At 41.6% G+C, this 20307-nt stretch overlaps 3 protein-coding genes across 4 annotated transcripts; 2 read left to right on the top strand and 1 right to left on the bottom strand.

Moving 5' to 3' along the window:
* The first annotated feature begins 1135 nt into the window (after window positions 1-1135).
* LOC133149894 (polyhomeotic-like protein 2) lies at window positions 1136-6995 on the top strand. The gene is made up of 7 exons (XM_061272108.1): window positions 1136-1328; window positions 2892-3054; window positions 3420-3498; window positions 3905-4016; window positions 4378-4504; window positions 4591-4780; window positions 4889-6995. Exons 2-7 carry the CDS (start codon window positions 2917-2919, stop codon window positions 5041-5043), a joined length of 801 nt encoding a protein of 266 aa, XP_061128092.1. The 5' UTR covers window positions 1136-1328; window positions 2892-2916; the 3' UTR covers window positions 5044-6995.
* kiaa2013 (KIAA2013 ortholog) lies at window positions 6547-10199 on the bottom strand. The gene is made up of 2 exons (XM_061272099.1): window positions 8914-10199; window positions 6547-8480 (listed from the first exon to the last, which is right to left on the bottom strand). The coding sequence occupies exons 1-2, from the start codon at window positions 9863-9865 to the stop codon at window positions 7621-7623; spliced, it is 1812 nt and encodes a 603-aa protein (XP_061128083.1). The 5' UTR covers window positions 9866-10199; the 3' UTR covers window positions 6547-7620.
* A 1014-nt stretch (window positions 10200-11213) lies between these two features.
* Window positions 11214-20131, top strand: plod1a (procollagen-lysine, 2-oxoglutarate 5-dioxygenase 1a). Of its 2 annotated transcripts, none has more exons than XM_061272098.1 (19): window positions 11214-11439; window positions 12800-12891; window positions 12969-13099; window positions 13322-13485; window positions 13780-13892; window positions 14008-14071; window positions 14801-14898; window positions 15144-15245; window positions 15349-15480; window positions 15660-15781; window positions 15856-15960; window positions 16078-16203; window positions 16291-16432; window positions 16549-16662; window positions 16809-16874; window positions 17075-17179; window positions 17315-17461; window positions 18498-18623; window positions 19388-20131. In XM_061272098.1, the coding sequence occupies exons 1-19, from the start codon at window positions 11352-11354 to the stop codon at window positions 19541-19543; spliced, it is 2193 nt and encodes a 730-aa protein (XP_061128082.1). In that variant the 5' UTR covers window positions 11214-11351; the 3' UTR covers window positions 19544-20131. The 2 variants fall into 2 exon arrangements, with proteins under 2 accessions (XP_061128082.1, XP_061128081.1); XM_061272097.1 differs by lacking the exon at window positions 18498-18623 and adding an exon at window positions 18126-18251 and having other exon boundaries at window positions 11215-11439.
* The last annotated feature ends 176 nt before the right edge of the window (window positions 20132-20307 follow it).

The following is a 20307-nucleotide window of genomic DNA, read 5'->3' as shown; positions in this document are numbered from 1 at the left end:
TCTCATTAACTGAGCTGTGAATATATTTCCGCATTTAATTTTTGGGGAAAAACTAATTAAAAAATATATATATTAAAATACATAAATAAAACAAAATAAATGCGCTCACCTGCAATTCACATCTTTGGAGTTGGCCCTTGGAGCGACTCTTCCCTTTTTGATAAATCGTCTTTTGAGAGAAGCAGAGGACAGTGTCCCTGATGCAAGACACTGCTTTTTCATCAATTCCAGCGTTGACATGAGACTTGTGATGCAAAGTTTGCTGTCTCGCACTGCTTGCTCACAAGATCATCTCAATTCTCAAACGATGGATGGCGTTCGCTGGGCAGTCCCTAGTGGTAACTTGATAGACTGAAGAATCGGCGTAGAGAGAGGCCATTTCTAACTTCCGTCTGTTTTGCGCCACATTAAAAGCTTTTCAATCGTTTGATTTCCGACCTCACATACAGTGATTAAAAACAATGTACATGGTCGACATTTTTATTTTTCCAGATAAAATGTAGTACAATATTTTTTGTAAATTGAAAAAATGCAATTGAAATCATTCTTAATGTATTATTTTATTCTGATTATGATTATGAAAAATATTTTCAACAACAATTTGGAATCAGAACTGGAAAATAGTGACAACCAAATACTAACTAAATTCATTTGCTGAAATCAAATGCTTGTGAGTTTGGTAAAAAAATAAAAATAAAAAAATAAAACCTGCCCAAATGAAAAGAACAAATACATATTAAGTTTTGGTAAAGCGCTTTGTTAGGGCAAAAGCTGGTGTGAAAGCAAATAAACAAATAAAGCTGTATTGTATTTAACATATAATTTGCTTTATTGGGCGTGCCCGCAACACTCGTTAAGTTAAAGTTAAAACTTTATAGCCTTTATAACTTTATAGTCGTGATAGCCTATAAAGAAACGATGTGGGCCAGATCTGGCCCCTGGGCCTTGAGTTTTGCACCACTTAACTACTGGATGGATAGCTATTGAGTGTATATATGACTTCATAGATTGTGTATGTATTCATTAATATCGTTGGTTAGTAGGACCCAGTGTTATTGTGTTTTTGACCATTTCAAATGATGCTGATCGTGATAGTTGAGCTTTTATTTTGGAGGATGAAACAGGAAATGGTGCTTAAGGGTTTGTTATTGTCCGGCATTAGGCACGCGCACGTTAAAGCGAAAAGCGTCGTGCAGCTTGTGTCCCATTCAAAGTGTTGCATTTCACTTTTATTGTACTTTGAAGCCATGAACACAAAGAAATTATGAACTAATCTGGGCTGCAGTTCGCTCGGCTGGGCTCGGACCAGTGTTGGCGGAGCAAGAACGGTGAGTGAATGAAACATCGGCCGCAGAACAAAGGGGTCCGCTTCCCTGGAACACACCATTGTTTATCCAGGAGGGCGCCGCTTTCTTTCCCCAAGTGGTCCAAAGGTGGCTTCGGACTGATATAGTTCTTGCAACTCTTCAGTTCTTCTGTCCTCGTGGGGAACACTGCAGTGGAAATGGTGCTTTTCACACGTGCAACGCGCAAACCCCCCTTAGAGACACATTGGGGATAATTTTGCTCATCTTTATTCATACGGAAATGATACTAAACAGTTTTTTGGTCTGTGGTGCCTTAAGATCACAGAACTCGTGCAAAGTTCCACCCAAAACAAACAACCGAAACAAGCAGCTTAATCTTCGATTTACGATTAAGTTCCTTTGCAATGTACGGCAACTTAACCTTTAAGTGTACGTAAGTCGGAACGAAATGTAGTTTAATCACTAACCGTCTTCAAGGGAGTTGAAATGCATTAAAAAAAAAAAAAAAAACCACGTCTTGACCCTAAATAGAAATGCAAATGAAAAAAAAAGGATAATAATATAAAGCGTTTTTTCACCGCATCAATATCTAACATTGAGCTACGCCAATGTCTTAATTAAATCATGATTATGAATATTTGTAAAAAGTCTGGACAATATACAAGACAGTCTCAGAAAATTTGAATATTGTGATAAAGTTCCTTATTTTCTGTAATGCAATTAAAAAAAAACTAAAATGTCATACATTCTGGATTCATTACAAATCAACTGAAATATTGCAAGCCTTTTATTTTAATATTGCTGATTATGGCATACAGCTTAAGAAAAGTCAAATATCCTATCTCAAAATATTAGAATATCATGAAAAAGTATACTATTAGGGTGCACCTGCAAGGGTTTCCTTAGCCTTGAAAAACACTCAGCTTGGTTCAGTAAACTAAATCACAAGCATGGGGAAGACTGCTGATCTGACTGCTGTCCAGAGGACCATCATTGACACCCTCCATCAGGAGGGTAAGACACAAAAAGAAATGTCTCAAAGAGCAAGCTGTTCACAGAGTGCAGTGTCAAAGCACATCCACAAAAAGTCGGTTGGAAGTGGGAAATGTGGCAGGAAACGCTGCACAACCAAGAGAGATGACCGTACCCTTAACAGTATTGTGAAGAAGAGTCACTTCCAGAATTTGGGGGAGCTTCAAAGACAGTGGACTGAAGCTGGAGTCCAGGTATCAAAAGCCACTGTTCACAGTCATGTCCGGGAAATGGGCTACAATAGCCGTATTCCCATGGTCAAGCCACTTCTGAACTCAAGACAACGGAAGAAGCGTCTGACTTGGGCTATGGAAAAGAAGCACTGGACAGTTGCAGAGTGGTCCAAAGTCCTCTTTTCAGACAAAAGCAAGTTTTGTATTTCATTTGGAAGTCAGACCTCGGAATTGCTCCTATGTACATAGATCTAGAATGCATAGTGGCGGTCTAAATGAATCCAACCTGTGAATTTAGTGATTTTTAATCCAATTGATCAAACATTCCATTTTGGGTGTTTCTGTAAATTTGACTAACGATGCTGTTTTTTGTTGTCAGGTGACGGGCATCCTGTGCTCTAGTCATGACCGCTGGGAATGGCAATACAAACAGTAGTCGACACAGAGGAGAGAGCAAGCCAGCCCAGGCCGTAGTTAAATCCCACATCCTGACCCACTTAATAGAGGGCTTTGTTATCCAGGAGGGTGCTGAGCCTTTTCCTGTGAGTGCTCTGCTCGAGCAACACACACGCGCACACAAAGAATGTATCACTTATTGATGCTGGAATAGAGAGTATGGAGGGCTAGGAGTGACAAAATTAAATATTCCAATTTGTCATGGATTATTTCAATTTAATATTTCATAGTCCTTGCATCATGTCATCTTTTTCTCTTCCATCCTGTCCCATCACACTCAGTGGGCGAGGATGACATAATTTTGACATTAAAAACATACTTAAGTTGACAGTGCATTTATTTTGTGTGTACAGTCTCATGCTGTATTATTGGCTGTTGCAAATAAGTATGACTGTTAATTATCAAGACAAATGCAACTTTTGAAATGAGTATTATCTTTTTGTGTCTGTAGGTGGAACGTCCTTCCTTTTCTGTCGATTGTCTCCGGAGACACACGTCGGACTCAAGAATGACGGGGCTTCCGCCAAAGGGTAACATGACGTGTCTGAGCCAAATAGCACAATGGTGTCATTGTTAGTACTTTCCTGCTGTCATTTTCTCAAGCCTGCAGCCCAGATTTTGCTAGCATTTCCCTTAGACTAGTTTACAACCTTTTTTTTTTTTTGGGGTGGCAAACAAGACACAAGAGTAAAACCTTTATAGTGGCATTGAACATCAGTCCCATCTGCATCTTCATTTATGACATTTTGCAATAATCCCCCACTTTATCACGGTTGACGTCTCTAAGTCCTGCTGTATTAATCAGGTCTCCCCATATTGTGGAATTTCACGTTATTTCTTCTGCTATTATAAATACATTGGGGCCATACCAATGTCACATCTCAGTGCCATCGGTGGATTAACACCATTAATGTCTGCTTTATCTTCTCTGTTCAGATTTAAAAGCTCGACAAGAGCCTATGCTTACCTGTGAGCTTTGCGGCAAGGTGGATTTTGCGTACGTCTTCAAAAGGTCCAAGAGATTCTGTTCGACCACATGTGCTAAAAGGTAAATAAAGTGTCGTCTGACTTTATCGGTCCCATCCGTCTCCAACTACCAGTATGATGCAATTCGGTACAGTGTTATTTTTTTGACTTTTTGTTATTGAAGGTTTTAGATGAGCTCCAGCGAGCCTAAACAGGATCAACACCATAATTAAATGGTGCATTTTACATATGTCCTCCATTTTCTAAGATCACTGTGAATTAAGGTAATACCCTAATATCAGTGTGCCCCACTGTCATTTAACTCTACTTGCGTAGCTTACAGGTATCGCCATCTCTGTACAAGTCAAACATTGACCTGAATTCTCTTTCACTCAAAAGTGTAACGGAACAAATGAACATCCACCCAATGTTTTTGTTCCTAGATACAATGTAGGATGCACAAAAAGAATTGGTCTCTTCCCAAACCGCAAATCCACCCTAGAGGACATGAAGAAACCAAAAGGACACAATGAAAACCACAAAAACTCCGGTTCGGAGTTTAAAGACAAGGTGGGATCAAGTCAGCTTCACTTGTTTCTCATTTTGGACATATCCATGTCGCTATTTATCAATTGGTGGTTTTTGAACGCTTTCAGACATCTTCATGCGGGCGGACATCTTCTAGTCACGTGACTCAACCTGCACAGGGAGAAGCCAGCCAATGTTCGGACTTGTCCGGCTATAAACAAGACCAATGGGGGCCTTCGGCGCAAGGCATCGACGTGCCGAGGGACCCCAGCCAGTGGAACGTGGACGACGTTTATGTTTTTATCTGCTCTCTGCCGGGTGAGGCCTTTTTTCAACTATTTATTTTCCTCACATTTTTATTGTCCATCAGGTGGCATGCAGAGCTGCTGTGCTCATATCCTTACAGTCCACCATTTGCATCAACAGGTTGTCTGGAGATCGCGGAGGGCTTTCGTTCGCAAGAGATCGACGGTCAGGCTCTCCTGCTGCTTAAGGAGGACCATCTGGTGGGGGCCATGAACATCAAACTAGGCCCCGCGCTTAAGATTGCCGCCCATATTGGCATGCTCAAAGACTTGTAGCTCCGTTGATCATGCCCATATTTCATGCTCTACCCTTGATACTAGGGGTGTAAATCGCGGGTTTTGTCACGATACGATATAATATCGATATAAAGAACGACGATACGATATTTGCCGATATCTTAAAGCCTGCTGCGATTCATTCACGATATATCGCGATATAGTGCTCTACGATCGTTTTTTTTTTTTTTTTTTTTAATAAAAAATAGAGAACAATATCCTGATTTATAACAATTCATACGCAAAATCAACAAGGTACTGCAAACTCTTTATTTAGGAAATTACAAGAGTATTGTAGTATACAAATTGCTTACTTTAACACTGAACTTTGATGTCGTGTTTTTTCTTTAAATGTGCGGCGAGATTTGTGCTCCCTGATATTTGATCACCGCATGGCAGGATTTACAAACTGCACGTGTCTTGTCCGTTGAGCCATCTTTTCTTTGGAATCCAAAGTGCTTCCAAACGAATGACTTGAAGCCTAAAGGGGAGCAAATTTCCTCGTCTTTTTGGACACTAGCCATAGCACCAGCCCAGGAGCCGCGTACTAGTCGTCGACTCCCCTTTCACGTGCCTGCTCTGCTCACAACACAACAACGCCGGGCGCACTGCTCCATGCTTCCGGAAAGAGGAAGCAAGCAACAATGAACTGGATTTCAAAATAAAGTCGCGTCTAATGTCCGAGGTCAAACACGGCGATATAAATCGATGTTTACCTTTAGCATCGATGCCAATAAATCGTAGAGCATTATATCGATGTATCGTTACACCCCTACTTGATACAGGTAATCTGAGTTGGAAATGTTACACGGCACGTAAAATGTCTGTGGTTACTTTCAAAATCCTCTTTGTCTCCCAGCAATTCAAAGGTCAGTTTGTGACCTTTCAGTTTTGCTTTGAAACCAGTAGTGTTGGCATGCAAGGGTGTAGGAGCCATTCAACAAAAGGCAGATTCAGTTGTAGCTTCCTGTGTGGTTTGTAGACTGACAAACCTACAAATACATTACGTCTTTTACACACCACAAGCGTTATTAGCAAAGTGATGACATTCTTGTAAATAACTATTTTTTTGGGGGGGGGGGGGGTACATTTCCAAAAATATGTGTGCGGTTCAAAAGTTGTTTGTTAGGGCTTTGGCTCTAGTTTGATAGACTTAAATACACTATTTGTACAGCAATATCAGATTGAAAATGTTCATTCAAATTTGATTAAAACAAAAGTCATAGTTTGAATTTTTTGAATTTGAAATTTCTGTGATGTTGAAATCCACATTTGGATTTGATTGTGCATACGATGAGCAGCCCCATACAGTTGCTAACAATCCTGCCAGTTAAATTCACACTACATTGATCCCCCGAAAGTTAAAAATTCATTTGTTACTTTGATTTTTGCATTTAATCTATTACAAATAAAAAATAATTTAAAAAAAAATTCATCTTCACATACTTTTTACATATGAATGGGCATGTTGTGCTTTATAGACAAAATGAAAGAACCAATGCCAACCATTTGTTAATTTAATTGAATGATTCCTTATAAAACGTCAACACACAGCAAAGGAAGAACCTAGGGCAAAGTGTCAGCAGGTGCACAGCAACTCTGTGGATGTGTTCACATGGGACCATTGACAAACATTAACCTACATGTATGACATCACCTGCACTGCGCAGTTTACCTCGGTAAAAAGAATGCTCGTCAGCTTCATTTGTTATGTCAACAAACAAGTAGACTATCAGACCAAGACCCTATTGGTTGAAACAATTTAAAGCACTTCATTTGAACTTTACAGCAACAGAGTATTTGTTTTGTATGGATGGTTGATGTTATTTATTAATGAAGCTTTGATGAGTTGCATCATCTTGACTGCACAGATTTATTGGAATGCTGCTACACCGTTCAGTAACTTTGCTTTGACTTAATGTTAAGCTTGCATACTGACGCTTCGATGACATCATGCGGTTTTAAAATGTTCAGTTTTTTTTTTTTAAGCTGCAGAAACAGACGTGTTTTGGGACAATTGACTGGAGCCAGATTGGGCTCACTGCTTTGCCTGTCTCTTGGAATGCAATGGGCACTTTCCTTCACTTACAATTTGCATGCTTCAAGTACCAACCATGATTTTCAGAACACCAAACGCAAAATCAGAAACCAGTGACTAACCCTAACCAAACTAAATACTCTTTATAAACTTATTTGACTTTTTTGGCTCTTCAATAAATAATCTTTAACGAATGCCAAGAAAAATAGGACACTAGGCTGCCAAGTTCGTCTTTCATTTTGACACCGCAAATGCTAACTCATCAGAATGGTGAATTTGCGCTGTGGTGGTATGAACTTCCAGGGAAGCATTCTCTTTACTGGCAACCATTATATGTTCCATACTTCACATCAAGTGCATTCAAACTGAACTCAAATGTTAAAGGGCAGATGCAATGTGTCATACTGGTGATGAAAACTGCCACCACATGAGAACTCAACACCAGGAAATCCGTCCCAACACGCAGGCAGGTACATACAAAAAAAAAAAAAAAATCAATTTGCAATCATTTAACGGCCACTTCTCACAGTTGTGTGCTCTTACACCTTGCTCCTAAAGAGGGGCTTGGCACCGGGGCCACAGTACTCATTGTAAATGAGCTTGAAGAGGAAAAGGTGAAAGAGTGTGATGAGCGAGGCTACGCTGAACCAGAAGATGAAGGGCAGGCCTGGGTACCTGTTGGCCATGTGCTCCTCATGGTCCAGGATGGCCTTGAGGTGCAGCGTGTGGCGCAGGTCCTGCAGGTGGCGCAGGTCGGTGGAGATGTAAAGCAGGGGGGTGATGGGCTGGGTCACCATTACGGGGAAGGTGTGGCCTTTGACCTCCGACGTCAGTTCAACGGGCTCGTTGAGGCAGCCGGCTTCACACGCGTACAGCTTGACGGGCTTGTCCTGCGGCTTGACGGACACGTGGAGGAAAGGCTTGCCCTCGGCGTCTAGCAGTACCGCCAGGTTGATAACATCCTTATTGTAGTGGATGCCTCTCAGGGCGTAGCTGTTGTGCAGCACGTCCGGGTCGGCCTGGAACTGGAGGTGGTTCTCGGTGAACTGGAGTCCGCCGAAGCTGAGCGCCATGGCCTGCATGGCGCCGTGGGCGCCTGCCCCCACCAGCGCCTTGCAGCCTCTCTTCTGGAGGGTCAGGGTCCAAAGTGTGACCAGCTGCAGGATCTGCGCCGTGCTGCTCAACCTCTCGGGCCACAGGTTCTCGGCGTGCATGGTGGCGTGGCCGCTGAAACAGTGGTCGGCGTAGTTGAGGCTGGATTCCAGGTGGGCGCGCGCCTCGCTGCTCAGCTTGCGCTCCAACAAGGGAGCCGTCGAGGAGGATAGGATGTAGTAAAGGGTGGTGTTCACCGTGCGGCTCGATGGCGTATGCGAGTCTGTGATCTTTCTCATCTCGACGCCTAGACAAGCACAATATAGGGTTATTCATATGCAACCTTGGTTAAGAGCAACTTCCGGAGTAGACCGCAATGAGGCATGCGCACTTTCTCCACATGAAGGTCTAACCTAAGTACTGTGGCAGATTCACAACTGAGCAATCTGACTGTCTTGTCTTTTGATACAAAGACTTGTTTGAATTGCACTGACATGTTTCGTGACAAATGTTTAGTGACAAATGTTTACTTTGATGACTCAAATGGCTTGCAATGTGTACAAATTGTTTTGAAAAATTCATCTGCTATTTTGCAAATGTCAATTCTAATCTGAGTGAAACTGTTAGACTTGCAACTCAACTGGGGACCAGTTAGTTAATGTTCACTACTTTGTCTGAATATAGAAGAAAATTGTGATGGACAAATTTGACCGAATAAACATGTGCTTCAAAAAGGCTACCTGAAATGAAGAGGTCCATCCAGGCCTGTTGGTGATCGATGACCAAATCGTCCACAGTAGAGCGCAGCAGCTCTCCCAGTTCCATTTTTGCTCCATCCCGTAGGCTCGTGAATGTCTCCTCCAGCTTAGATGGGTCAATGGGCTCTGAAGTTCTCACAACAGATATGATATTTTCTGTGTACTCAGACTTTGCAAAGACTTGGATCCTACTGTTGAGCTTTTTGGTGACGACCACCACCAGCATCATTCGGTTCTTCTCTAAAAGGACTCTGCCTGATGAGAGCACTATCTCTTTGTCATCCACTTTGTCCACACTAGTGGAGAACTTGCCGCCATGATTGGCATTGGCATTGTAGGAAATCGCAAAGGTGTTCAACTTGTCGGAGGGGTTGTTAATGTGGATTCTCTGAAGGTAGACGTTGTGTCGACTCCTGTGGGCGATAAACTCCTCCCTGATGGTGACGCAGTCTCGAGATGCCACAGGTGAGGCGCACCGAACAGACAGGACAGATCCTTTTCGGAACCACATCATAGATGCCCGCGCTTCAGTCTGCTTCCCATCGAAATGAATGTTCGCAATAGGGGAAAATTCAGTCTGATGGACCGGAGCCGAACCAGGCCGTGAAGACGACGCCACCCAGAGTTTGTTGGAGTCAGTGTCAATGAGGATATGGCCATTACCTGATATAAAGGGTGTGTCGAGTTGTTCCTGAGGTGTGCTGTACAAACCCTCCCCACGTTCCACAAGGGACTTCCATCTGTGGATTTCCGCCTGAAGACACTGTCCAGCCACCCCGCCCGGAACATCAGAGCCACTAAAGATTCTCCACCTTCGCTCTGCTCCAAGATACCAGTAGAAAATGAGGAAGACGAGCAATCCGATGAGAAGTCTCCTCGCCCAACTGCTTGATAACAAGCTGGGAAGCCCCTTCAATCGTTGCTGGAGCCACATTGTTTGTAAATGTGCTAAAAGTCCGAAGAACTTGAGCGTCACACACGTTGATCCAGTTAAAAAGTCCCAGACATGTTTCCAAGTGGCTTCGCTAGCGACAGCCTACATTAGCCCGGCTACGTACTTTGGAGTTGGAAAGAAAGCTGTGAAAAATTCGTCACTGTTCTTGCTTTCATATTCGTCACAATGGCTTGTCTGACACTCACCAATTATCAAGTCACACCAGGTTACGTTTGATCTGACGTGTCAAAATGAAATTCTTGAGAAACTGTCGCCAGCAGCTCTGACACTTCCGGTTTATACAACAGTCGCAAAAACAAGCATGAGTCGTAAAGGACAGAAGAAAGTCGTAATTAGTGTCGTTGAACGAGCACGATAGCGTAAATAGTAAACATCGCCATCTAGTGTGTCGGTGAATGTAGTGATGACTCATATCACGCCAATCGAAGAACAGTTATACATCATCAGTTCGATCAAGAATGCTAATACCCTTCTCTCGCTTGCTTTAAAATTATATACAAAGAAAAATCTCAAAATTTAGGGGTGCTTGAGCATCCCCCCAAATGGTGTAAACTGCCACTGTTTAAAACCAACTATGAACAGAGGCGTGACAGTAGTTTAGTCGCCTTGTATATATTGGGATGGAGGGTTAAATATTTTAGACATGCAGAGTAAAAGGCCTACTACACCCGACACCCATTCCCACTTTTATGCACACTTATAATCATTGAGCGGAAATAGATCCTAGTCATTTTAATTTTCAAGTGGCGAATAAAACAGATTAAGATCATATGGCAAACAGATAAGGCAAACAGAAAAGAGAAATTGTAATATATATATATATTCATATATATATATATGAATCATGAAGTAATTCTTTTTTTAAGGAAAGAAATATGACTATTTTAAGCCTTTTTTTGTCAGGGGGAGTGGACGTAATCCAGGGAGCGCTTTAGCGGGGCAGTGGTCCTGCCCACCCTCTCTGCTTGTGCGTGCAGGAACTCACGTTCGTTCAAGGAACAGCTGGGCTGACACGGTGGTTGAATCAAATTACAACTTGTTTAGATAGCATGCCTGTGCAGAATTGCAGTCACCCATTACGTCACGGCAGTCCACCGAGCATGAATGGAAGCTCTGGTTTTGCTTTATTCCTGTTGTTGGTTATCAAGAAAGAGTGAGTGAGAGAGAGAGAGAGAGAGAGAGAGAGAGAGAGAGAGAGAGAGAGAGAGAGAGAGAGAGAGAGAGAGAGAGAGAGAGAGAGAGAGAGACTTTTAACTCTTTATGAATGTCAGAGAGAGGGAAAAAGAGCGAGAGAGAGAAAGAGAGAGAGAGAGAGAGAGAGAGAGAGAGAGAGAGAGAGAGAGAGAGAGAGAGAGAGGGGCGGGGGGATTGGGGAAGGCTCTCCCTTTACATAGCCGGGTCAGCAGGGAAAGTAATTCCGCGCTCAGTTTCCACACTCCATCCAAAGCAAGCGTCCAATTTAATCATGAAGCTTTGTCATCTGTTGTTCCTCGTCCTTCTTCTCATCTCACTCGGTCCTCTACGCGATTGTGAGGAGCAGCAAGACCGAGAAGGTAAGACGGAAAGCGGAGCTGTGCTGCTGGCGTGCCCGTGTTAGTTACTCTTATAAGTGGCAAACTTATAAGTGTAACGCACCACGTCGAATACTGCGCAAACATCTCCGCGTGCTGCTTGTGTTTATTTGGTTGTCCGGTGGAGGATGCTGAGATTTTATTTATTTAATAGCCGTGGCCATGGGAAAAACTTTTTGACAGTAACGGAGGGAATTTTGTATGTTTGTGGGCACCCCCGCTTAAAGGAAAAGCCACTGGGGGCCGCTGACGTGGACAGGGCTGTTCCTGTTTGTTTCCCGTGGGATGGGATGGAACGTAGCGTGGAGCCCAACAACCGGTGGAAGCTAAAGAGTGAATTAAACTATAAATGAGCACGGTGCCTGTGAAGACTCAACACTGCTTAACTGGGGTTGCAGAATGTTCTAGAGATGGAAAAGATCAGTTATTATAATTACAAAACAATTGCTAAAGTCAGAATTCTGAGAATAAAGTCAGAAAGTGGGAATCTCACTTTAAAGTGAGAGTTCCGAAGTTTATTCTCAGAATACTTTCAAGTCAGAATCCCCCCCCCCCCAAAAGAAAACGTTTACATATTTATTACCCCCATAAAATGTCACACTTTAGAGTGAGAATTCTCACTTTAAAGTCAGAATTCTGAGGAAAAAACGAAATTATAAACTTTAAAGTGAGAATTCTCACTTTAAAGTTTATAATTTCAGAATTCCGAGGGGAAAAAAAATGCCTGTCAAGACTCAATGCTCCAGAATGTTTTAGAGATGTAGATTACTAACTATTACAATTACAAAACATTTCCCAAAGTCAAAATTCAGAGAATAAAGTCAAAAAGTGGGAATTCTGACTCTTTCATTAAAAAAAAGAACATTTACAAATTTCACACCCTTATAAAATGTCATAATGTTTTTAAAGATTTTAAAGTCAGAATTGTCACTTTAAAGTCAGAAATCTGAGGGGGAAAAGTCACAATCCGGTCATACCCACTTTTTTTTTTTCTTCACTGGCAGTAATTCTCTTGCATAAAAAGATGTTGTTTGGCATGGAACAGATCATACAGCGTTATATGTTAAGTACTAAAGATGCTTTTAACAAACGAGATGAATAATAGAAAGAGCTCCACCTGAGTGTCATTTCTACGTGTACGGGATTGTCCATGAGTGAGATTAGTTTGCTAACTGTTCTTTTGACTTTCACCAATTTCAACAACTCCCAAGATTATCCTCAATGGTGCCACAAGCGTTTTTACTACATTTTTCATCATGTTGAATCAAAATGGAATGTGAACGCCATCTTCAGATGCCATAATAAGTTCCTGACTGAGTTCCTCTTGAATTCTGTCTTCCAGATAAAATTGTAATTGTGACTGTTGCAACTAAGGAGACTGATGGATTCAAGCGTTTCATGAGATCAGCAAAACATTTTAATTATACCGTCAAGGTAGGACACCACAAATCGGGCACTGTTATACTTTTCTACAGTAGCTTGGTGTCTTAACGCTATTTGTGTGTTTACAGGTCCTTGGTCGGGATCAAAAATGGAAAGGAAGTGACGACATGTCTCCTGGGGGTGGTCAGAAAGTACGAATTCTTAAAGCTGCCCTGGAGACAATGAAGGATGAGGATAAAATCATTGTTTTTGTTGACAGGTAATGTGTCTTTACTTGAATAATAACTGTGTCCTCTTGAAGCATTTCCTTCTTTTTGGAAGTAAATGGATACTTTTGTTGAATTCAAAACTGTAAGACTTGTTTACTGTATTCTGCATACTGCTAGCATTGTTGTCAAGGTAACCTCAGAGAAGGAGAAAATCTTTTTCGGGGTCACCACTGCTGTGTCTGGATTGTAACTTTCCTTTTTGTGTTCCACAGCTATGATGTGATTTTCGCATCAGGTCCTAAAGAGCTGCTAAAGAAGTTTGTGCAGGCCAAACACAAGGTGGTGTTCTCCTCTGAGACCCTGATCTGGCCCAACAGACACTTGGAGGACAAACATCCACACGTTCAGGAGGGCAACAGGTTTCTCGGCTCAGGCGGTAGGCATCACAATTTTTTTTTACATTAATTAAATTTTGTTTTTCATTCATAGGAAATCATTTTGGATGATCACGAGTTCAGGATTTCTGTCTGAGCTTTGATGATTGTTTTAGCAGAACATGTAGTTGTCATGTGGTGTATTCACAGCTGGAGAAGTTTCTTTGTAGGAACATTTTTTTTATGAGCACAAAAAAAGGCAAACCTAGTCGTGGTAATGAGCCTCGGCAGTTTCAGGGCTGCTTGTATGCAAGTTAGGGCGCCTCTTTACACTAGTTTATTGTTACCACCCTCAGGCTTTATTGGCTACCTTCCCAACATCAAGGAAATGCTTGCTGAGTGGGCGGGAGAAGACAACGACAGCGATCAGCTGTTTTTCACCAAGATTTATATCAACCCTGAGAAAAGAGTAAGAAATGTCCTGCTTGTCTTTTTTTCCTTTTTGGGTTGTTATATTATTTTATATGACCGCAGAAAATGTCATCAATTAATTAAAGCATCGATGACTGCTTTTGTTGTTGTAGGAATCCGTAAATATCACACTGGACAGCACATGCAGATTGTTTCAAAACCTTCATGGAGCTCTTGGTGAGTGAATGACTTTTATTGTCCAACTGTGGTCAAACCTTTTTTAACTTCTTGCTGTGTGGTGCACACGGCACACTCTGCTGTTTACTGAATGCAGCTGTTGTGTTAAAAATGTTAAGTGCACTCTTCCGATAACACTTTTTCTTTTTTTCTGCCTTTCTCAGTTGTGTCCTTTATAATGTGAAACATCACTTTTTCTGACTGTACTTCATACAATTACACATACAAACCATATTTTATGCATATTACATGTTGAGCAAAATGAAGTTAGTGCAAAAGAGAATTGCATAATTACAGGTGGGGGGGGGGGGGGTCATCCCATCAAGATTATCTATTTTATTTGAGATGAATTGTACAAGAAGCTTTCATCAGTTTTGAATGGTGGCTGCCACGTTCAAGGTTCACAACATCAAAAGTTAAAAGTTATTCATCAACCTGTTTACTCCCTAATCCCGGATCAAGAATTATATACAATTCAGGCTTTATCAGTCAGGGACAGCATGTTTAAACTTGAGCTGAGCGCCTCAGTTTCTACTGCTTTTTTTTCCCCAAGGAAGGAATTTGTTAGTTTGATGTGATGCTTGCAACGGAATCAAAGTGTTCTGTCTGTCACATGGAAACAGGACTTTCAACTCCATTTGCTTGTATAGAGTGCCAGAACACAGCGCAGTACATAAATCAAGAGTCCACTAGTCAATGTTAAGCGATTTGTGTGTACTGTATTTCCAGATGAAGTGGTGCTAAAATTTGAAGATCGACGAGTACGGGCCAGAAATTTGCTGTACGATACACTACCGGTCATCATCCATGGGAACGGACCGACCAAGGTACCCGACTTTAAGCCGTCATGTCTTTCAGAATAATGTGGCAAACACAAAGAAGCAAACCTCTGTTACTTCTCTCTGGAAAAAAAAAAAAAGAAAATGTTTTTTTTTTTTTTTTTTTTTTTTAAAGTGGATAAATTTGATCCACAATCTTGTTAAATTCCCTTTTGAAGGATTTTGGTTACTTTCCTACTAATATGATATTCATCTGTGAATGAGATAACCTAAAAGAAGACTTTGCCTTCTAGCTTCAGCTCAACTATCTCGGCAACTACATACCAAACGCATGGACATTTGAGATGGGCTGCACAGTGTGTCGTGACGATCTCCTCCCACTCGAGAATCTCAAGGTTAGTCGAGGTTCGAAACAACATTGTCTTCCAATGTAAGCAATTCAATCTTGACCATGTTCTGTTTGTTGCGTGTGTTCAATAAATGCTTTCTTCCCCTCAGGAAAATGAATATCCTTTGGTGATGATGGGTATCTTCATTCAGCAGCCCACCCCGTTTCTCAGTGTGTTTTTTGAACGCCTGGTGAAGCTTCAGTATCCTAAGAATAGACTCAAGCTCTTCATTTTCAACAAGGTAACGGAGCATACGCTTTAGATTTTGCTCTCCTAATCAGTTTAATGCTACCAAAATGTTGATCGAATGAACGCATACTGTCCTATTTTTTTTTCCATTTTATTTGTTCCAATTTGTAATGCACAAAATGTTGCCTCCTGCTCTATACTTGAATTATATCTTTCATTTTTCTGCTCAAGGAACCTCATCACGAGCGTGAGGTTGGCTCTTTCCTGCATGACCACGGAGGTCTTTACCTGGATATCAGATATATTGATCCCAAACATGAGATAGATGGCACAACTGCACGCAACAAGGGCTTGTGAGTGTCAAGAGCTAAATAAAAGTGACATGGGAACAAAATTAACTTCTCCCCCGCCCCCCTCTCTATTTCAGCAATATGTGCAGGAAGGAGAAGGACTGCGACTATTTCTTCAGCTTGGACGCTGAGGTTGCTTTGACGAATGAGAACACACTCAAAATTCTCATCGAGCAAAACCTGCAAGTATAAGTATCGAATATTAATTATGATCACCTCACTCTGTATGCAATAGTTTTTCTTTATCTAAATATTTAGGTTGATTTGTAGTTACTATAAGAACCTTAAATACTTTTTAGGCCTATCGTGGCGCCATTGTTGACGCGAATTGGCCGACTTTGGAGCAACTTCTGGGGAGCCCTGAGTGCAGATGGCTACTACGCCAGGTCTGAGGACTACGTGGACTTGGTGCAAGGACACAGGGTGTAAGATGCTTAAATGTCGATGAGGTTACATTTTCCGATGAACACTTGGTGCTGTGAATGATCCAAGACGCTCGCTTGGGTTTGCAGAGGAATATGGAACGTTCCATATATAACCAACGTGTACTTGATGAAGGCCAGCCTCCTCCGCTCGGAGCTTTCAGACGATGATCTATTTCATTCAAATCCCAATGACCCTGACATGGCCTTCTGCCAACATGTTCGGGACAAGGTAAATGGAATATATGAGCAATATTAGCTCCTTGGAATGATTTGTTTTTGAAAAAAAAAATCCAAGATTTTATCTCAATTGCTTTCAGAACATTAATGCTTTGCCTTCCTTGTCAGGGAGTCTTCATGTATGTAACCAACATGGAGACTTTTGGACACGTCCTATCAACAGAAAACTATCAGACCAGTCATCTGCATAATGATCTGTGGCAGATCTTTGAAAATCCCAAGGTGAGAATTCCTCAGCGGAACCTGATTGGTGTATACTGGACAGTTTTACGACCTTTGGAAATGAGTTCAAGTTGTTTTGGTTATACAATTGTACAGTTACACAACTGTCCAGAGGACCTGAAAATGATGTTTTGGGGTGATTTCAGGACTGGCAGGAACGCTACATTCATGAGAACTACACTCAAATCATGAGAGGAAAAATGATTGAAACTGTGAGTTAACGTACAGTTGCCTTCTCAGTTCTTCATTTTTTGTCTTCTCCACATCTTCTTTATTTCTAGAAAAGTACTTTCTGTTTATATTATGCTTGCAATTGGTGTATGTATGTTCAAATACTTTGATAGTCTGTATAAAGTGTGTGTTTTAATACGTCTCCGCATATTGCGCAATTGTACCTCTTTCTGTTCCCCAGCCTTGCCCAGATGTATACTGGTTCCCAATTTTCAACGACATTGCCTGCGACCACCTGATTGAAGAAATGGAACACTTTGGGAAGTGGTCAGGAGGCGGTAATACGGTAATGTCATCATCTTTTGTGTCAATAATTGAATCTCTAAGCGTTTGTTTTCCTTCTCTTAGTGTGAGTGAATAAATATTTATAAGTAGGCATAAGAAATAATGTTTCCCTCTGTGATTATTGTCGCACTGCCAGGACGATCGAATCCAAGGCGGCTACGAGAATGTCCCCACCATTGACATTCACATGAAGCAAATCAACTTTGATAAGGAATGGCGCCAGTTCTTGCTGGATTTCATTGCTCCCATAACAGAACAAATGTATCCTGGTTACCATACCAAGGTGAGATCTTTGTCATTTATGACGGATTAAAAGTGTTCAATGCTACCTGAGAGCTACAACGGGAGGGAGCTTTGTAGTACCACAAATCCAGGAAATTGGATTTTGAGAAGGCTGCTGTCTGGATTCCAGAGCATTACAATCCAACTGCAGAGATTGAAAGGGAAGGTTGGCTGACATACGTACAACTGCGAAGGCTACTCAACCATGGGTTACGCTTTTGTAACAGAAAAATAGAATTATCGTACAAGCTAATATATGTGCAGCCAGTAGATCCTGAAAATCAAGGACAGATGAGTCAGACTTTCTCAGGTCTTTGCTCACACTTAATCTGTCAATGTGTTAATACTATGTGTGATACTGTAAATAGGACTGGTATCGCGGCTTGGTATCGGTGAGTACTCAAGTAAATACTTACAATGGTGTCTGTCTGACAAAAGCGGATCCAAAGCTTGCTTGTTGTTTATGTATTCCAATTTTGGCTTCCCTCAGTACAAATATACAAAAAATGTATTTGATCAAAGTTCCCTAGCCAGCAGCAACCAACTTTCTTTCTTTAACCTTAATTCCCAGAAGGTTTCCAACTTTAGAACTTAGCCAGAATTCCGCAAGCTTATTGGGTCCCTCCACTTTGTTATTGTTGTTGACAAAACATGTGTTCTTCCAGTGCGCTACTCCCTTGAACTTCGTGGTCAGGTACAAACCTGACGAGCAGCCGCTGCTCGAGCCTCACCATGACGCTTCCACATTCACTATAAATATAGCTCTCAACAGCAAAGAGGTTGACTACCAGGTAAATGGGGAAGGAGCTCGCAGAAATAGAAGCCTCGGGAACTGACGATGCGGGTGCACCCATCTCTGCTTCTTCTTCTCCATCTGTGGGCCTGATTGCTGGATGCGGAAGCAGGCTCGAAGCTTGCTTTGAGCAAGAGTTGCGCCGGCCGGCGCTCGTACGGCCACACGCTCTCCTGGTGTGGCCACTCGAGCAGTCTCTGTGAATGCTTGCATGACTTTCCGTCTTTCTTATTTGTGTTTGCAGGTTGATTTAAACTTGGCCTTTGTAGTTAGATATAAGCCCGATGAGCAGCCCCTTTTGAGGCCACATCATGATTCCTCCACATTCACTATAAATATAGCTCTCAATCAGAGGGGCCCTGATTACGAGGTGAGTGGAATTGGAGGTTGGTACAAATTGGACGTTTTGACAAGTTACGGTTAAATTGCCCCAAAATGTAGGACAAAAGAGAATATTTGGGGTGGGGGACTTTGTACAGCACAGATCAGGAATGCCTCCTGTAGAATAGAAGGACCTTACCCAAGGCAGTTCCCATTAAAAGACAATCACAGTTCTTTGGCTGGCATCCCTGGTGTTTCACATTTTCCCCATTTCATTTTTTTCTCTATTTGTATGTTCTTTTGCATGATTTATGGTCTTGTCATTGCATCCATCTCATTTCCCTGCATCTTCAATATACTGGGCTAGCTAATAATGATAATGTATATTGTGGTATACTGTGACTATAAAAGTGTTCATTCTTGTGTATAGTATATTTATTTTAGTGATACTATTGCCAGGGTTAGTGTATTTTCTTTTCCAAATTCTACATATAATCCCATACGTATTTTGAAATATTGAGTAAACTGTGCAGCATGTTTAAATTTAAAGAGTCAAACACCAGCCAGCATTTTCTGCAGGTGAACTAAAAAAAAAAAGCAAAAGATCAATTTGAGTGTGCTTAAGTTTGTTTTTGTATTCATCCAATTTGTCAGAAAACCGCCAGCCGTTATAGGTAAAAAAAGAAAGAAAAGCCAAGATGTAAAGCAGATATTCATAACTAATTGTTGGCAACTATGCCCAAGTGTACCATATGAGCTATGCATCTGTTCCACAGCGCTGCATGTGTAGCTAATGTGTGACTCTGACCTCAGGGTGGCGGCTGCAGGTTCATCCGTTACGACTGCGCCGTGGAAGCACCGCGCAAAGGCTGGGCCATCATGCACCCGGGCCGCCTTACCCACTACCACGAAGGCCTGCCCACCACATCTGGCGTCCGCTACATCGCAGTGTCGTTTGTGGATCCTTGAACTCTCGCTCATCAAAACTGATGCCCACAGGCAGCATATTTAAAGAGGTCAACCCCAACATTTTCTTTGTATGAGTTAAGCAGAAAAATTCACCCATTTTTACCCATCTCGCAACTGATGTCATTTTAAGTAAGTCCTGTTTAATTCAAATTCCGAAACCGACAATCGGTAACTAGTTAGGCTGCAGAATATATTACAAACAACATTCTTGGGTTGACTTTGTCTCTAAGCATTTGATTAAGCAGCGTTGGCGGCTTCGTAGTTGATTCACTGTCTACTACGCATTGTGCCTGCCTTAAAGATGTGTATTTTATGATGCAAAAAAGGGAACTTGGGCCAGTGAACTTAAAATTGTACATATGAGACTTTGTGACCCACAGTTGTCCTGTCAAACAATTATTAATATTTATTTTTTCCATGTCAAGTGTGAATGTTGACATTGAGTCATTTATAGCTTTTGTTGGCCGCAAATGTCAACACCGATTATGACAAAACTATTTCTCAACATTCACAAGATTGAAGTGTTCCACCTTTTTGCCTTAACTGTCTTTTAAAGATGAGCAATAAAAGCTTTACTGTCAATCCTGACCATATTGCACAGTCTAAAGCACTTATAGCACTGCAAAAACAACAGTTATTGAAAGGCCTTTATGACATTTGTTGAGCAAAACGTTATGGAATTGCATAATTTCCTCTTGCCTAGACTTCCATCTTCACTGTATATAATTCTTACAACTATGCCAATCCCCGTTCTTAAAAATAGG

Source organism: Syngnathus typhle, linkage group LG2 (assembly GCF_033458585.1).
Source record: "Syngnathus typhle isolate RoL2023-S1 ecotype Sweden linkage group LG2, RoL_Styp_1.0, whole genome shotgun sequence".
In the NCBI taxonomy this organism is placed as follows: domain Eukaryota; kingdom Metazoa; phylum Chordata; class Actinopteri; order Syngnathiformes; family Syngnathidae; genus Syngnathus; species Syngnathus typhle.
The sequence above is the reverse complement of the archived record's forward strand: the minus strand, read 5'-3'. Positions and strand labels throughout refer to the sequence as shown.

Coding starts and splice junctions, on each gene's coding strand:
- plod1a (XM_061272098.1), top strand. CDS start 11,352: ATGAAGCTTTGTCATCTGTTGTTCCTCGTCCTTCTTCTCATCTCACTC. Junction 15,246..15,348: donor TCCCACTCGAGAATCTCAAG/GTTAGTCGAGGT, acceptor TCTTCCCCTCAG/GAAAATGAATATCCTTTGGT. Junction 15,481..15,659: donor AGCTCTTCATTTTCAACAAG/GTAACGGAGCAT, acceptor TTTCTGCTCAAG/GAACCTCATCACGAGCGTGA.
- LOC133149894 (XM_061272108.1), top strand. CDS start 2,917: ATGACCGCTGGGAATGGCAATACAAACAGTAGTCGACACAGAGGAGAG. Junction 3,055..3,419: donor AGGGTGCTGAGCCTTTTCCT/GTGAGTGCTCTG, acceptor TTGTGTCTGTAG/GTGGAACGTCCTTCCTTTTC. Junction 3,499..3,904: donor GACGGGGCTTCCGCCAAAGG/GTAACATGACGT, acceptor TTCTCTGTTCAG/ATTTAAAAGCTCGACAAGAG.
- kiaa2013 (XM_061272099.1), bottom strand. CDS start 9,865: ATGTGGCTCCAGCAACGATTGAAGGGGCTTCCCAGCTTGTTATCAAGC. Junction 8,481..8,913: donor GATGGACCTCTTCATTTCAG/GTAGCCTTTTTG, acceptor GTGCTTGTCTAG/GCGTCGAGATGAGAAAGATC.